The sequence below is a fragment of the Pseudophryne corroboree genome, chromosome 6 (assembly GCF_028390025.1).
Source record: "Pseudophryne corroboree isolate aPseCor3 chromosome 6, aPseCor3.hap2, whole genome shotgun sequence".
In the NCBI taxonomy this organism is placed as follows: domain Eukaryota; kingdom Metazoa; phylum Chordata; class Amphibia; order Anura; family Myobatrachidae; genus Pseudophryne; species Pseudophryne corroboree.
In genome coordinates this window covers 139,279,815-139,297,716 of record NC_086449.1, presented here as the reverse complement: position 1 = coordinate 139,297,716, position 17,902 = coordinate 139,279,815, and the positions used below count along the sequence as shown (strand labels likewise).

General features: G+C 45.2%; 1 protein-coding gene and 1 long non-coding RNA gene across 4 annotated transcripts in view; one reads left to right on the top strand and one right to left on the bottom strand.

Annotated features, from left to right (window-relative positions):
* Positions 1-17,902, bottom strand: part of LOC134936716 (uncharacterized) — a 98,246-nt gene that overhangs the window by 39,783 nt on the left and 40,561 nt on the right. The gene's annotated exons all lie outside the window — the stretch shown is intronic.
* Positions 1-17,902, top strand: part of MYL7 (myosin light chain 7) — a 33,484-nt gene that overhangs the window by 4,105 nt on the left and 11,477 nt on the right. The window contains exon 3 of the mRNA XM_063931908.1: positions 1,823-1,898. Coding sequence (XP_063787978.1) covers positions 1,823-1,898 — 76 coding nt within the window. The remainder of the gene's footprint in view (positions 1-1,822; positions 1,899-17,902) is intronic.

Genomic DNA, 17,902 nt, shown 5'->3' with positions numbered 1-17,902 from the left:
CAAAGCTCTATCTCAGACTCACTCAAAAAGTTCAGTCAGAATTGAGAGAGGAAGAGTTAGGATTGCAGACGGGAGGAGTTGGGACTGTATAGGGAGGAGTCAAGATTAAACAGTAAACCGCCCCCCCTTAAGAAAAGTCTAGATCCGTCCCTGCGGTGAGCACTGGCTGGCGCGGTCCGTCGGCCTGTTTTACTGGCCGAGTGAACCACTTTCCAGGGTCTCCTACCTTGGAAAGTGGTTCACCCCCGTGAACATTGCTGGGCAGGTGAAAATCGCTCAGTGTGTATGCACTGAGCAATTTTCCTGCCAGCGAAACTCACATCATCGCTCTGCATACACAGTGGGCAAAAACAAAATTAAAAAAAAATCTGCTATAAAAAAAAAATTAGCGCAAGACGATTTTGTGGGGTGTGTTCAAACTGAAATCTAAATTGCAGTGTAAAAATAAAGCAGCCAGTATTTACTCTGCACAGAAACAATATAACCCAACCATATCTAACTCTGCACATGTAATATCTGCCCCCCTGCAGTGCACATGGGGGGTAATTCCAAGTTGATCGCAGCAGGAATTTTTTTAGCAGTTGGGCAAAACCATGTGCACTGCAGGGGGGACAGATATAACGTGCAGAGAGAGTTAGATTTGGGTGGGTTATTTTGTTTCTGTGCAGGGTAAATACTGGCTGCTTTATTTTTACACTGCAAGATTTTAGATTGCAGACTGAACTCACCACACCCAAATCTAACTCTCTCTGCACATGTTATATCTGCCTCCCCTGCAGTGCACATGGTTTTGCCCAACTGCTAACAAAAATCCTGCTGCGATCAACTCAGAATTACCCCCATGGTTTTGCCCAACTGCTAACAAATTTGCAGCTGTGATCAGGTCTGAATTAGGCCCATTGCCGGGTCGGATTGCTAAACAGGGTCGGAACTGCGGCGTCATTGGAAGCAGGGGCGGCGTGGAGATGAGCTCATCTCAGTGCCGCCTCTCCCTGTGTAGTGAACGGGTCCCGGGTCGCATCGATCCGACAACCTGTTCACACTGCCACTGACACGGTATTCAACCCAGGAATAACACTGCTTTATTCCCGGGTTGAACTACCGGGTCAGGCAACCCGGGAATTCGCCATTGGCCCTTTCACACCGCACAGCTACCCGTGTCTGTCTACCCGGCAATATGTCAGGTCGATACCGGGTTATTTGTGTGGTGTGAAAGGGGTATAAATGGTTGCCGATGGTGATCTTTCCCTGGCCTTGAGAACCACAACAGATTATATTATATGACAGACATTTTTCAGGAGCGACCAAGACTATATCTATCACACATACTTAATAGGCCACAAAAGCAACAGTAAAAAAGTGTAATGCAAATCATATACTGTACACCGATTGATATCTCATGTGCTACTAGGGGAAAATTCAATTGTGCCCGATACATTTTCTGCCAAAAATACAGGCGTTACCGCAATTTTTTTGCACAATGGTTTTATTGGGCAATCCAATTGCAGCCCTTTTTTTTTTATTTGCGAGAAAATTTATATAGTTCCGGGATAAGTTCCATGGATCCATGTGATTTTGTGGCCTTTATCACAGGTCAGTTATCTGGGATTTTTTTTCTCCTGCCTCTGGGCAGGTGAAACAAAAATCCCTGATAGTGCTGGATATTAGGGAAAACTGAATAACCTCCGAGGGATCAATTAGCTGCCGTAATTTACTGTGGCTATTTGAATTCCCCCCTAAGTATTACTACTGTACAGGGAATTCATGATCACACCTATGTGATACCGCTGGAGAACAATTTTGTACCATCTCCTATTTCTAGGCCTTCAGCTGTATAGACCAGAACCGTGATGGGATTATAAGCAAATCTGACCTCAAAGAGACCTACATGCAGCTGGGTGAGTTACCCCATTATATATTTTATATATATGAAGTCATACATTCTCTGCACTCACCTATTACACTCCAAACTATATTTAATGTAGATTCAGGGAATGTTTGTTCTAAACCAGTGGTTCTCAAACTCAGCCCTCAAGACCCCACATAGTTCACATCTTCCAGGTCACTGGGCAGGTGCACTGTGTATCACCAGCTGTCACATTTTAAAATTCTACAGTTAACCTGGAAAACATGACCTGTGTGAGGTCCTGGGGACAGAGTTTGAGAACCTGTATTCTAAACTATACACTCCGTCAAAGTCTTCCCTTCTGGCCAGTCCCTACGTTGACTGACAAGAGAATTGCTCTGAATCCCCTGCCATCAAGTATAACAGATTTTATACTTATGCTCGGGGTTGTATCTGTCTCATAAAGCCTATGAGCTAGCAGACCTCAACTCATGATAATAGAATTTGACTTTGACAACAGACAAGAACCACTTGGCCCATCTAGTCTGCCCCTTTTTTACCATATTTTTTTTATCTCAAACCTTATTTGATTCTTATTCCTTTGTAAGGATATCCTTATGTCTATCCCATACATGTTTAAATTGCTCTACTGTAGCATCAGGCACCTCTGATGGGAAGCTATTCCACTTGTCCACTACCCTTTCTGTGAAATAATTTTTCCTCATATTTCCCCTGAACACCTACCTCCCTCCAGTTTCAGTGCATGTCCTCGTGTCCTATTGCTTCTCTTCATTTGAAGAATGTTTCCCTCCTGGACTTTGTTAAAACCCTCGATCTATATGACAGTTTCTATTATGTGCCCCCCCCTTTCCCTTCTCTGCTCCAAACTATACATACTGAGATTTTTTGGTCTTTCTGGGTTTGTTTTGTGACGTAGGTCATGCACCATTTCAGTTGTTGCACAGTCTCTAATGTATTAATATCCTTTTGAAGATATGGCCTCCAGAATTGAACACAGTTTTCTAGATGAGTCCATACCAATGACCTATATAGTAGAGATGAGCGGGTTCGGTTCCTCTGAATCCGAACCCGCCCGAACTTCAGGTTATTTACACGGGTCCGAGCAGGCTCGGATCTTCCCGCCTTGCTCGGCTAACCCGAGCGCGCCCGAACGTCATCATCACGCTGTCGGATTCTCGCGAGGCTCGGATTCTATCGCGAGACTCGGATTCTATATAAGGAGCCGCGCGTCGCCGCCATTTTCACACGTGCATTGAGAGTCATAGGGAGAGGACGTGGCTGGCGTCCTCTCCGTTTAGAGAAGAGAGAGACACAGTATTTTGGGGAGCATTATTAGGAGGAGTACTACTATACTGTATACTACTTGCTGCTGAAGTGATATTTTATACTAGATTAGATAATAGATAGTGTGACTGTAAGTGTATTATCTGACTTGTGGGGGAGACACTGACAGTGGGGAGCAGTTAGAGTCTGAGAGCAGGACTCAGGAGTACATATAACGTACAGTGCACACTTTTGCTGCCAGAGTCAGTGCCACACTGCCATTGTTGTGACCACACTGACCACCAGTATAATAATATATTTTGTGATTGTCTGCTTAGGCCTCGGAGTACTAGTTGCAAGTTGCAACGTGACCTGAAGTGACCACCAGTTTAATAATCAATCACCACCAGTTTAATATATATATATATATATATATATATATATATATAAAATTGTATATAATATATATATATATATATATATAATATTGTATACCACCTACCCGTGGGTTTTTTTTTTTCATTCTTCTTTATACATACTACTATAGTAGCTTACTGTAGCAGTCTGCGGTGCTGTGCTGACCTGACAGTGTCCAGCAGGTCCGTCATCAGTCATTACATAATAAATATATATAGTACCTGTCCGGCTGCAGTACTAGTGATATTATATTGATTTCATCTCATTATCAATAATTTATCATCCAGTCTAGACTCTATATTAGCAGCAGACACAGTACGTTAGTCCACGGCTGTAGCTACCTCTGTGTCGGCACTCGGCAGTCCATCCGTAATTGTATACCACCTACCCGTGGTTTTTTTTTTTCTTTCTTCTTTGTACATACTACTATAGAGTATAGTAGCTTACTGTAGCAGTCTGCGGTGCTGCTGAGCTGACAGCGTCCAGCAGGTCCGTCATCAGTCATCATTACCTAATAAATATATTATCTACCTGTCCGGCTGCAGTACTAGTGATATTATATATACATACATATATATATATTGATTTCATCTCATTATCAATCATCCAGTCTATATTAGCAGCAGACACAGTACGTTAGTCCACGGCTGTAGCTACCTCTGTGTCGGCACTCGGCAGTCCATCCATAATTGTATACCACCTACCCGTGGTTTTTTTTTTTTCTTTCTTCTTTGTACATACTACTATAGTATAGTAGCTTACTGTAGCAGTCTGCGGTGCTGCTGAGCTGACAGTGTCCAGCAGGTCCGTCATCAGTCATCATTACCTAATAAATATATTATCTACCTGTCCGGCTGCAGTACTAGTGATATTATATATACATACATATATATATATATTGATTTCATCTCATTATCAATCATCCAGTCTATATTAGCAGCAGACACAGTACGTTAGTCCACGGCTGTAGCTACCTCTGTGTCGGCACTCGGCAGTCCATCCATAATTGTATACCACCTACCCGTGGTTTTTTTTTTCTTTCTTCTTTGTACATACTACTATAGAGTATAGTAGCTTACTGTAGCAGTCTGCGGTGCTGCTGAGCTGACAGTGTCCAGCAGGTCCGTCATCAGTCATCATTACCTAATAAATATATTATCTACCTGTCCGGCTGCAGTACTAGTGATATTATATATACATACATATATATATATTGATTTCATCTCATTATCAATCATCCAGTCTATATTAGCAGCAGACACAGTACGTTAGTCCACGGCTGTAGCTACCTCTGTGTCGGCACTCGGCAGTCCATCCATAATTGTATACCACCTACCCGTGGTTTTTTTTTTTCTTTCTTCTTTGTACATACTACTAGTATAGTATAGTAGCTTACTGTAGCAGTCTGCGGTGCTGCTGAGCTGACAGTGTCCAGCAGGTCCGTCATCAGTCATCATTACCTAATAAATATATTATCTACCTGTCCGGCTGCAGTACTAGTGATATTATATATACATACATATATATATATATATATTGATTTCATCTCATTATCAATCATCCAGTCTATATTAGCAGCAGACACAGTACGTTAGTCCACGGCTGTAGCTACCTCTGTGTCGGCACACGGCAGTCCATCCATAATTGTATACCACCTACCCGTGGTTTTTTTTTTCTTTCTTCTTTGTACATACTACTAGTATAGTATAGTAGCTTACTGTAGCAGTCTGCAGTGCTGCTGAGCTGACAGTGTCCAGCAGGTCCGTCATCAGTCATCATTACCTAATAAATATATTATCTACCTGTCCGGCTGCAGTACTAGTGATATTATATATACATACATATATATATATTGATTTCATCTCATTATCATCCAGTCTATATTAGCAGCAGACACAGTACGGTAGTCCACGGCTGTAGCTACCTCTGTGTCGGCACTCGGCAGTCCATCCATAAGTATACTAGTATCCATCCATCTCCATTGTTTACCTGAGGTGCCTTTTAGTTGTGCCTATTTAAATATGGAGAACAAAAATGTTGAGGTTCCAAAATTAGGGAAAGATCAAGATCCACTTCCACCTCGTGCTGAAGCTGCTGCCACTAGTCATGGCCGAGACGATGAAATGTCAGCAACGTCGTCTGCCAAGGCCGATGCCCAATGTCATAGTACAGAGCATGTCAAATCCAAAACACCATATATCAGTAAAAAAAGGACTCCAAAACCTAAAATAAAATTGTCGGAGGAGAAGCGTAAACTTGCCAATATGCCATTTACCACACGGAGTGGCAAGGAACGGCTGAGGCCCTGGCCTATGTTCATGGCTAGTGGTTCAGCTTCACATGAGGATGGAAGCACTCAGCCTCTCGCTAGAAAACTGAAAAGACTCAAGCTGGCAAAAGCACCGCAAAGAACTGTGCGTTCTTCGAAATCCCAAATCCACAAGGAGAGTCCAATTGTGTCGGTTGCGATGCCTGACCTTCCCAACACTGGACGTGAAGAGCATGCGCCTTCCACCATTTGCACGCCCCCTGCAAGTGCTGGAAGGAGCACCCGCAGTCCAGTTCCTGATAGTCAGATTGAAGATGTCAGTGTTGAAGTACACCAGGATGAGGAGGATATGGGTGTTGCTGGCGCTGGGGAGGAAATTGACCAGGAGGATTCTGATGGTGAGGTGGTTTGTTTAAGTCAGGCACCCGGGGAGACACCTGTTGTCCGTGGGAGGAATAGGGCCGTTGACATGCCTGGTGAAAATACCAAAAAAATCAGCTCTTCAGTGTGGAGGTATTTCAACAGAAAAGCGGACAACAGGTGTCAAGCCGTGTGTTGCCTTTGTCAAGCTGTAATAAGTAGGGGTAAGGACGTTAACCACCTCGGAACATCCTCCCTTATACGTCACCTGCAGCGCATTCATAATAAGTCAGTGACAAGTTCAAAAACTTTGGGCGACAGCGGAAGCAGTCCACTGACCAGTAAATCCCTTCCTCTTGTAACCAAGCTCACGCAAACCACCCCACCAACTCCCTCAGTGTCAATTTCCTCCTTCCCCAGGAATGCCAATAGTCCTGCAGGCCATGTCACTGGCAATTCTGACGAGTCCTCTCCTGCCTGGGATTCCTCCGATGCATCCTTGCGTGTAACGCCTACTGCTGCTGGCGCTGCTGTTGTTGCTGCTGGGAGTCGATGGTCATCCCAGAGGGGAAGTCGTAAGCCCACTTGTACTACTTCCAGTAAGCAATTGACTGTCCAACAGTCCTTTGCGAGGAAGATGAAATATCACAGCAGTCATCCTGCTGCAAAGCGGATAACTGAGGCCTTGACAACTATGTTGGTGTTAGACGTGCGTCCGGTATCCGCCGTTAGTTCACAGGGAACTAGACAATTTATTGAGGCAGTGTGCCCCCGTTACCAAATACCATCTAGGTTCCACTTCTCTAGGCAGGCGATACCGAGAATGTACACGGACGTCAGAAAAAGACTCACCAGTGTCCTAAAAAATGCAGTTGTACCCAATGTCCACTTAACCACGGACATGTGGACAAGTGGAGCAGGGCAGGGTCAGGACTATATGACTGTGACAGCCCACTGGGTAGATGTATGGACTCCCGCCGCAAGAACAGCAGCGGCGGCACCAGTAGCAGCATCTCGCAAACGCCAACTCTTTCCTAGGCAGGCTACGCTTTGTATCACCGCTTTCCAGAATACGCACACAGCTGAAAACCTCTTACGGCAACTGAGGAAGATCATCGCGGAATGGCTTACCCCAATTGGACTCTCCTGTGGATTTGTGGCATCGGACAACGCCAGCAATATTGTGTGTGCATTAAATATGGGCAAATTCCAGCACGTCCCATGTTTTGCACATACCTTGAATTTGGTGGTGCAGAATTTTTAAAAAAACGACAGGGGCGTGCAAGAGATGCTGTCGGTGGCCAGAAGAATTGCGGGACACTTTCGGCGTACAGGCACCACGTACAGAAGACTGGAGCACCACCAAAAACTACTGAACCTGCCCTGCCATCATCTGAAGCAAGAAGTGGTAACGAGGTGGAATTCAACCCTCTATATGCTTCAGAGGTTGGAGGAGCAGCAAAAGGCCATTCAAGCCTATACAATTGAGCACGATATAGGAGGTGGAATGCACCTGTCTCAAGCGCAGTGGAGAATGATTTCAACGTTGTGCAAGGTTCTGATGCCCTTTGAACTTGCCACACGTGAAGTCAGTTCAGACACTGCCAGCCTGAGTCAGGTCATTCCCCTCATCAGGCTTTTGCAGAAGAAGCTGGAGACATTGAAGGAGGAGCTAACACGGAGCGATTCCGCTAGGCATGTGGGACTTGTGGATGGAGCCCTTAATTCGCTTAACAAGGATTCACGGGTGGTCAATCTGTTGAAATCAGAGCACTACATTTTGGCCACCGTGCTCGATCCTAGATTTAAAGCCTACCTTGGATCTCTCTTTCCGGCAGACACAAGTCTGCTGGGGTTGAAAGACCTGCTGGTGACAAAATTGTCAAGTCAAGCGGAACGCGACCTGTCAACATCTCCTCCTTCACATTCTCCCGCAACTGGGGGTGCGAGGAAAAGGCTCAGAATTCCGAGCCCACCCGCTGGCGGTGATGCAGGGCAGTCTGGAGCGACTGCTGATGCTGACATCTGGTCCGGACTGAAGGACCTGACAACGATTACGGACATGTCGTCTACTGTCACTGCATATGATTCTCTCACCATTGAAAGAATGGTGGAGGATTATATGAGTGACCGCATCCAAGTAGGCACGTCACACAGTCCGTACTTATACTGGCAGGAAAAAGAGGCAATTTGGAGGCCCTTGCACAAACTGGCTTTATTCTACCTAAGTTGCCCTCCCACAAGTGTGTACTCCGAAAGAGTGTTTAGTGCCGCCGCTCACCTTGTCAGCAATCGGCGTACGAGGTTACATCCAGAAAATGTGGAGAAGATGATGTTCATTAAAATGAATTATAATCAATTCCTCCGTGGAGACATTGACCAGCAGCAATTGCCTCCACAAAGTACACAGGGAGCTGAGATGGTGGATTCCAGTGGGGACGAATTGATAATCTGTGAGGAGGGGGATGTACACGGTGATATATCGGAGGATGATGATGAGGTGGACATCTTGCCTCTGTAGAGCCAGTTTGTGCAAGGAGAGATTAATTGCTTCTTTTTTGGTGGGGGTCCAAACCAACCCGTCATTTCAGTCACAGTCGTGTGGCAGACCCTGTCACTGAAATGATGGGTTGGTTAAAGTGTGCATGTCCTGTTTATACAACATAAGGGTGGGTGGGAGGGCCCAAGGACAATTCCATCTTGCACCTCTTTTTTCTTTAATTTTTCTTTGCGTCATGTGCTGTTTGTGGAATGTTTTTTGGAAGGGCCATCCTGCGTGACACTGCAGTGCCACTCCTAGATGGGCCCGGTGTTTGTGTCGGCCACTAGGGTCGCTTATCTTACTCACACAGCTACCTCATTGCGCCTCTTTTTTTCTTTGCATCATGTGCTGTTTGGGGAGGGTTTTTTGGAAGGGCCATCCTGCGTGACACTGCAGTGCCACTCCTAGATGGGCACGGTGTTTGTGTCGGCCACTAGGGTCGCTTATCTTACTCACACAGCTACCTCATTGCGCCTCTTTTTTTCTTTGCGTCATGTGCTGTTTGGGGAGGGTTTTTTGGAAGGGCCATCCTGCGTGACACTGCAGTGCCACTCCTAGATGGGCACGGTGTTTGTGTCGGCCACTAGGGTCGCTTATCTTACTCACACAGCTACCTCATTGCGCCTCTTTTTTTTCTTTGCGTCATGTGCTGTTTGGGGAGGGTTTTTTGGAAGGGCCATCCTGCGTGACACTGCAGTGCCACTCCTAGATGGGCACGGTGTTTGTGTCGGCCACTAGGGTCGCTTATCTTACTCACACAGCTACCTCATTGCGCCTCTTTTTTTCTTTGCGTCATGTGCTGTTTGGGGAGGGTTTTTTGGAAGGGCCATCCTGCGTGACACTGCAGTGCCACTCCTAGATGGGCACGGTGTTTGTGTCGGCCACTAGGGTCGCTTATCTTACTCACACAGCTACCTCATTGCGCCTCTTTTTTTCTTTGCGTCATGTGCTGTTTGGGGAGGGTTTTTTGGAAGGGCCATCCTGCGTGACACTGCAGTGCCACTCCTAGATGGGCACGGTGTTTGTGTCGGCCACTAGGGTCGCTTATCTTACTCACACAGCTACCTCATTGCGCCTCTTTTTTTCTTTGCGTCATGTGCTGTTTGGGGAGGGTTTTTTGGAAGGGCCATCCTGCGTGACACTGCAGTGCCACTCCTAGATGGGCCCGGTGTTTGTGTCGGCCACTAGGGTCGCTTATCTTACTCACACAGCTACCTCATTGCGCCTCTTTTTTTCTTTGCGTCATGTGCTGTTTGGGGAGGGTTTTTTGGAAGGGCCATCCTGCGTGACACTGCAGTGCCACTCCTAGATGGGCACGGTGTTTGTGTCGGCCACTAGGGTCGCTTAGCTTAGTCATCCAGCGACCTAGGTGCAAATTTTAGAACTAAAAATAATATTGTGAGGTGTGAGGTATTCAGAATAGACTGAAAATGAGTGGAAATTATGGTTTTTGAGGTTAATAATACTTTGGGATCAAAATGACCCCCAAATTCTATGATTTAAGCTGTTTTTTAGTGTTTTTTAAAAAAAACACCCGAATCCAAAACACACCCGAATCCGACAAAAAAAATTCGGTGAGGTTTTGCCAAAACGCGGTCGAACCCAAAACACGGCCGCGGAACCGAACCCAAAACCAAAACACAAAACCCGAAAAATTTCAAGTGCACATCTCTACTATATAGTGGCGTTATTACTTCTTGCTGCTGCTGAAACCTCTCCCAATGCAGCCAAGCATCTGACTAGCCTTCCTCATTGCTTTGTTACATTGCTTACCTGCCTTTAAGTCACCTGAAATAGTGACACCTAGATCCCTTTCCTCCTCAGTAGTTTCCAGTTTAGTGCTATTAATACTATATTTAGCCTTTGGATTTTTGAGACCCAAGTGCATGATTTTGCATTTTGTGGCATTAAACTGTAATTGACACACTCTTGACCATTCCTCTAGTCTACCTAGATCCTCGATCATTTGTTTACCCCTCCTGGTGTGTCTAGAATGTTGCATAACTTTGTGTCATCTGCAAAAAGGCATACTTTCCATTTAATGCCATTTGCAAAGTCACCAACAAAGATAATAAAAAGCACTGGTCCAAGTACATATCCCTGGAGTACTCCACTGGTATAATTTTCCTCCTGTGAATGCACTCCATTTACTACAACTCTCTGTTTTCCATCCTGCAACCAAGATTTTATCCATTCAACAATCTTAGTATCCAATCCAAAGCTTTAGAGTTTATCTAGCAGTCTGTGATGTGGAACAGTGTCAAACGCCTTACTAAAGTCTAGATAAGCTGTATCCACCTTAATGCATCACTATAGTCACATGGTCAAAAAAAGTCAATAAGGTTTTGTTTGACATGATCTCCCCCCAGTGAATCCATGCTGTTTGGGATCCTGTAAATTGCTGGATTTCAGATAATCTTCAACTCTTTATTTTAAGAGTGTTTCCATCAATTTCCCTACTACTGAAGTAAGGATCACTGGTCTGTAGTTGTTTGCCTTTTCCTTGCTTACACTTTTGTGCAGTGGGACTACGTTTGTTCTTTTCCAGTCCTCTGGAATTACTTCTGTAGCTAATAACTTGTTGAATAATTCTGTTAATGGTGCTACCAGCACCTCTTTAAGCTCTTTTAGTATCCTTGTGTGTATCCCATCTGGCCCCATAGATTTGTCCACTTTCAGCTTTGAGAGTTCTGTTAGGACCTTCTCCTCTGTAAACGTACTTGTTTAATTTTCCTGAATATCCCTGCAACTTAACTGTGGCCCCTTCCCCTCTCTTTCAGTAGTGAATACTGAGCAAAACTAATTATTAAGATGAACTGCTATTACATTCTCTCCCTCAACAAGACTCCCAGTCTCTGTCTTTAGTTTTATTATTCCACCTTTTGTTTTTCTCCTTTCGCTTATATACCTAAAAAAAAGTTTTGCCTTCTTTACCCACTGACTGGGCTATTTTCTCCTCAGCTTGTGCATTTGCACATCTGATTACCTTCTTTTTACTCTCCTCCTGTCTAACAAGATATATTTCTTTGTTTCATTATTTTGTGTCTGCTTATATTTCCTAAAAATCATCTATTTTGCTTTCACAATACTTGCTACTTCTTTCGCAAACCACATTGGCTTCCTTTTCCTTGTGATTTCCTTACACTTTTGATACAAAGGTCTTTAATATTGCACCTTTTAATGTTTCCCACCTCTCCTGCACTGCTTCCAAGTTCCTCCACTCTGCCAAATAATTGCTTACACATTTTCCCATCCCTACAAAATCAGCTTTCCTAAAATCTAACACCTTTGTTTTTGTATGGGATGAATCAGTCTCTGTCTTTATGCTGAACCATACTGCTTGATGATCACTCGATTCCAGGTTTTCACCCACTTTTACGTCAGATATTCTGTCTCCATGTGTATGTATCAAGTCTAATATTGCGTTTTTCAAAGTGGGCTCCCTCATCAATTTGTGGAGGGATGTTCCCTGCAGTTAATTTAAAATGTCCCTACTTCTAGTAGAAGTAGCAACAGACACCTCCCAGTTTACATCAGGAAGATTAAAGTCTCCCATGATTATTACCTCTTCTTCTAATGCCATTTTAGTTATGTCCTGCAATAGGTTCTTGTCCAGTTCCTCTTCCTGACCTGGTGGCCTGTATATCACGCCAATACGAATAATCGACTTCTCCCCTGTTTCTATGGTCACCCAAAGGGCCTCAGTTTTTCTTCAATACTTTGTATTAAGATAGTATTTATGCTTTTTTTTACATACATTGCTACCCCTCCTCCGATTCTTCCCATTCTGTCCTTCCTAAATATAGTATATCCCGGTATAGCTACAGTAAGTCCCAGTCATGATTTTCATTGCACCATAACTCTGTAATTGCCACAATATCTAGATCATCCCTTGTCATTATAGCAATTAGTTCTGGGATTTTTTTTCCTAAGCTCATAGCATTTTGTTTGTGCTTTTCTTGTTCCTAGCTATGTTCATCTCTCTGCCTTTGTTTATTTGGTTTTGATCTGAATTATCTTCTGTTGCCATTCTCCTTGCCTGCAGAAATGATACCTCTGGGTTGGGGGAGCAGGTTGCTTTATTCCTATTTGGTTCTCTGCATAGTTTGAGTATAAAATCTGTGTGATATCTGATGGCAAAGGACGCAGAGCAATTCTCATGTTTTCGGGAGTCAGTCTCTGCCCACTCAGTCACACCGCCTCTCTGGCCAGCTCCTATACTTACCTTGGTAGCCTGTCCTCTCCTAAATCTGTCCTGTATTCCTTGCAGTGGAAACCGTAAGCACGCACACCCAGACTGTCAGTTGCAAATGGAGTGGAGCATAACAAGCATAACTGTGCTGCATAAACAGGCAATGGCTCCGTCCACGTGTATAGCTTTCTTCTATTTTAAAAATAGGGCAATAGATAATTTTATGCTGCTGCATCCAGAAGAATTGACAATGCCTGTACAAAGCACCTTTATGGTAGAATGTGATGGCCACTTGGTATAAAGGATGGTAACAGAATATTATGATGATGACGAGCATTTGCTTACAGCCAACCAGCCAAGATACTCAGCCGCCTGATCTGTAGTCTCTCTGCAAGACTCTGATCCCCGAGATGATTTCAATGTATAGTATTTGCTATCAAAGACTCTGTACAGGGGAACCTTGCAGGGTAAACACCCACTGTTTATTTTGCTGGCTTATACAGAGTGTGGGCACTGCAGCTTGCTCAGTCAGGGGCTGGGCAGTCCTGCTATGGGGAACTGGCAGAGGGCATGCTTGAATTGTCTTTTGTCACTTTTCTGTCTTAACTACCTAGGTGGCCAACTTATTTGATTTTTTGTTTGTTCTCATATTATCAGCGGGATGTAATGCCGCCCGAGTCCGGCGTCTGTGCGGGTTGCCGGCCAAACTCTGACTTGTTTTTAAAGGGGTAATCACTTAAAAGGCAAAACCATGCCTTGTAAGTGATTGCCCCTTTAAAAAAAACGTCCAAGTTTGGCCGGCATTCCGCACAGCCTCTGGACTCGGGCGGCATTACATTCCACTGTATATGTTTAATAACTCTACAGGACACCTACAGTACCTACTTAATGGCTGCTCCCTCCGGGAGAGATAAGACAGGTCGCACTGGAGAGGGCATGGAGGAGGCAGTCTGAGGGGCGTGGAGATGCGATTGCGTCATTGTAGACCTGCCCCCTGCTTTACAATGCCACATCACCAGAATTTTAAAGTGAGGGCGGGGCTACAATGACACGATTTCATGCAGATTACATCATCGCCTCCCCCCACTTCTCCTGTGTGAGCGGAGGTGAGCAAATGAAAGGGGGGAAAGCGGGATGTGGGAGACATGCCCACTTTCCCTGGGGGCAGAGAGTGCCACACGATTTTCGGGAGCCTCCTGGCAGTTACGGGAGAATGGACAAGTATGCTGCAATTCATATCATTTATGTTTTTTTTATGATTTTATTATTATGACATTGGGCGTAATTCAGACCTGATCGCTAGCAAGTGATTTTTACACTGCTGCAATCAGATAGTCGCTGCCTACAGGGGGAGTGTATTCTAACTGTGCAAGTGTGCGAACGCATGTGTAGCAGAGCTGTAGAAACAGATCTTGTGCAGTCTCTGCACAGCCCAGGTCTTACTCAGCCGCTGCAATCACATCAGCCTGTCCAGGACCGGAACTGACGTCAGGAACCCTCCCTGCAAATGCTTGGACACACCTGCCTTTTTCCAGCCACTCCCTGAAAACGGTCAGTTGACACCCACAAACGCCCATGTGAATGAATCCGTTGCACAAACTCATTGCTGAGCGACGATCCGCTTTGAACCCATGCGACGCGCCTGCGCATTGCGGCGCATGCTCAGTTTGGACCTGATCGCCCGCTGTGTGAAAATGCACAGCAGCGATCAGGTTTGACTTACCCCCATTTTACACTGTTTGAGTCTCTCAATAAAAAGAATATATTTAACAAAAAAACAACAACATTCTGTAACTTTTCATATGGATACCTTACATTAAGGCACAGTTGCCTACCCTTCCTCATTCTGCAGGAGACTCCCTGAAACAGTAGCAATCTCCCTGACTCCCTGAATAGTCCAGCAATCTCCCTGATTGCACCTTACCCCCATTATGCAGCTGTTACATTCTTGGGGGGGGGGGGAATAAATCAGAGATATATACATTCAAATGGAATCATCAGCACCATTTCCCTGCATTGGGGAATATAAGGCCCAATGGGGGTCACGCCGAGTTGATCGCTCGCTAGCAGTTTTTAGCAGCCATGCAAACGCTATGCCACCGCCCACTGGGAGTGTATTTTAGCTTAGCAGAAGTGCAAACGGTTGTATCGCAGAGCGCCTGCAAAAATGTTTTGTGTAGTTTCAGAGTAGTTCAAAACCTACTCAGCTCTTGCGATCACGTCAGACTATTCAGTTCCGGATTTGAGGTCACACACCCGCCCAGCGTTCGCCCATCCACGCCTGCGCTTTCCCTGGCACGCCTGCGTTTATCCGAACACTCCCTGAAAAGACCCTGTGCAAAACTGCATCGTTCGTTGTGCCCGTACATCGCGCGTGCGCATTGTGCCGCATACGCATGTGCAGAACTGCCGGTTTTTTAGCCTGATCGCTGCGCTGCGAACAAATGCAGATAGCGGTCAACTCGGAATGATCCCCCAATGATCCCTATGGCTACATGCATTTTAAACAAGGTTTCTAGTGGGCACTTACAGTATATGGAATCTCTGGTAAAACACAATACAAAAACAAATCCTGCAAAGTATCAGTGTCTTTTCTTCAACAAGTAGGTCTTATGGGCCTTACACACTGGCCGACATGACTGCACGATATGAACGATCTCGTTCATTAATGAACGAGATGACGTTCATATCGTGCAGTGTGGAGGCTCCAGCAATGAACGATGCGCGGCCCCGCGCTCGTTCATCGCTGGTGCCTCGTCAGCTGTACATGCAGGCCAAATTGGACGATCTCGTCCATATTTGCCTGCACTTCAATGCAGCTGGGTGACGGGGGGAGTGAAGAAACTTCACTCCCCTCGTCACTGCCCCCCCCTCCCGCCGCCGGGTCGCCCGTCGGCCGTATCTGCCGTCGGGCAGCTCGGCGGCGGATCGGCCAGTGTGTAGGGCCTATTACTAACTTTGGGGCTCATTTACATTTGGATGTCATTTTCATGATGTAGCAGTGCACGTCCGTGCTGGTAGGTGTTACTTTCACAATCTCCCTGATATGCTTTTTCAAAAGTAGGCAAGTATGCATTAAGGTACTTATGATATCTCCTTTGTTAAACCCATGCACCTTCAGAATACCGCTGTTCCCATAATCCCGTATAGGGACGATGGCCTTCTGATAAAGGAGAAAGAGGTATTCTTTGTGTGCTCAGCTAAGGGCATGCACAGGAACACAGCTGGGACAAAGGCATGATTCTAAGTATGAAGTAAAGTAAAAAAAAAAAAAGCAAGTAACTGTTCCCCCGGGGCAAAACCATGTGCACTGCAGGTGGGGCAAATGTAACATGTGCAGAGAGATTTAGATTTAGGTGGGGTGTGTCCAACTGACATACAGTACCAACTGCAGTGTAAAAATAGTACTGTCTCACATTTGTGGGCTACATGCAAAAGCAACCAGTATTTACCCTACACAGAAAAAATATAAATGTATTTACTCCCCTTGTATTGCAACATGGTTTGTTCCAGACACAAAGTTACTTGCTCTTTTTGCTTTACTCCTAAATCAGAATCAGGCCATAATCCAGTGTCATCTTTTCGCTGCTGCATAAATATATAGATACAGTTAAAAGAGATACTGTAGTATGGTTATCTTATGAAATAGTGCATTTTTTTATATATATTTTTTTGATTGAAGCATTAGACCAAAAGAGTATTGTGACAAGAACACTGGGATAGTGTTTGAGGGCAGGTATATTTGTCCCAGGTTCTTGTCTTACATGTTTTAGAAAATGTTAACTTCTAGGAAAAATGCTTTTTGTTTTGTCTGAACCTTTTCAGTTTGCTGTAAAAGCTGGGTAAAGGCTCTGAGAGAGAGATAAGGCGAGTTCTAGACATTGGGCCCAGTTCGGGTCTTTGGCCTCACAGAGGGCTAATCAGGGTTTCAGCTGTGTAAGAGTGTTATAGTGCTTCTAACCTGATTAGTATGGGCAGACTGCCTGGGAAGGCTGCAGGATCTGTGTGTGAGAGACACGCTTTCTGATGCAAGTAAGCTATACAGTATGTACTGACGAACTCTGTGTTTTGTTTAGTGACAGTTAGGAATATCTTATGTTTAGTTAGTGCCGGACAGGCAAGGTATTTTTATTTTGGGGTTTGTTTTATTTTCTGTTTCAATAAAACTGGCCGGGGTCAGTTGTACCAAAAACTGGACTTGTGTTGTTCCTCAGCTGCTGCGTGCGGCCATATTCCCCAGGAAAAGGCGCCTTGCACCCCTACAGTGTTACAACTTGGTGGAGAATGCGAGCATGCCGTTCTGCGCATAAGTGAAAGCAGCAGCTTTGTGAGGCCTGCAGAAAACGGTGGTTTATGCAGATACAGCCCAGTGTGAAGTTACTGAGACTCACCCCTGAGGGTTTGATATATGTCTTGGGTGAAAGCAGCTACAAAGCCGCCTGAAAAATCTGTCGACATGGAGGATCTGCTTAAAGCCTTGCTGCAAGCTACAGCGGCTCAGCAGGAGGCCAACCGACAGCAGCAGGTGGCAATGGAGGAAAATAGGAGACAACAGCAGGTGGCAATGGAGGAAAATTGGAGACTACAGCAGGAGGCCAACAGACAGCAGCAGGTGGCAATGGAGGAAAATATAAGACAGCAGCAGGTGGCAATGGAGGAAAATAAGAGACAACAGCAGGCAGTTGTTGATGAACTTTACAGGCAACAGCGTCAGGATAGAGAGGCCTTAGCAGAAGTGGTGCAGAGACTTGCAGCTCGGGTTGGAGATGTGGCCGTCAGTGCTCCAACCAGCTCTAGTTCTATACGGGCCAGTCACTTCCTGCAGAAAATGACAGAGGCTGATGATGTGGAGGCCTATCTGACCACGTTTGAAAGGACTGCCGAGCGTGAGAACTGGCCGAAAGCACAGTGGGCCAGTCTGCTGGCACCTTTCCTGTCAGGTGAGCCCCAAAAAGCTTACTTTGATTTAAGCCCTGCTGAGGCTCGGGACTA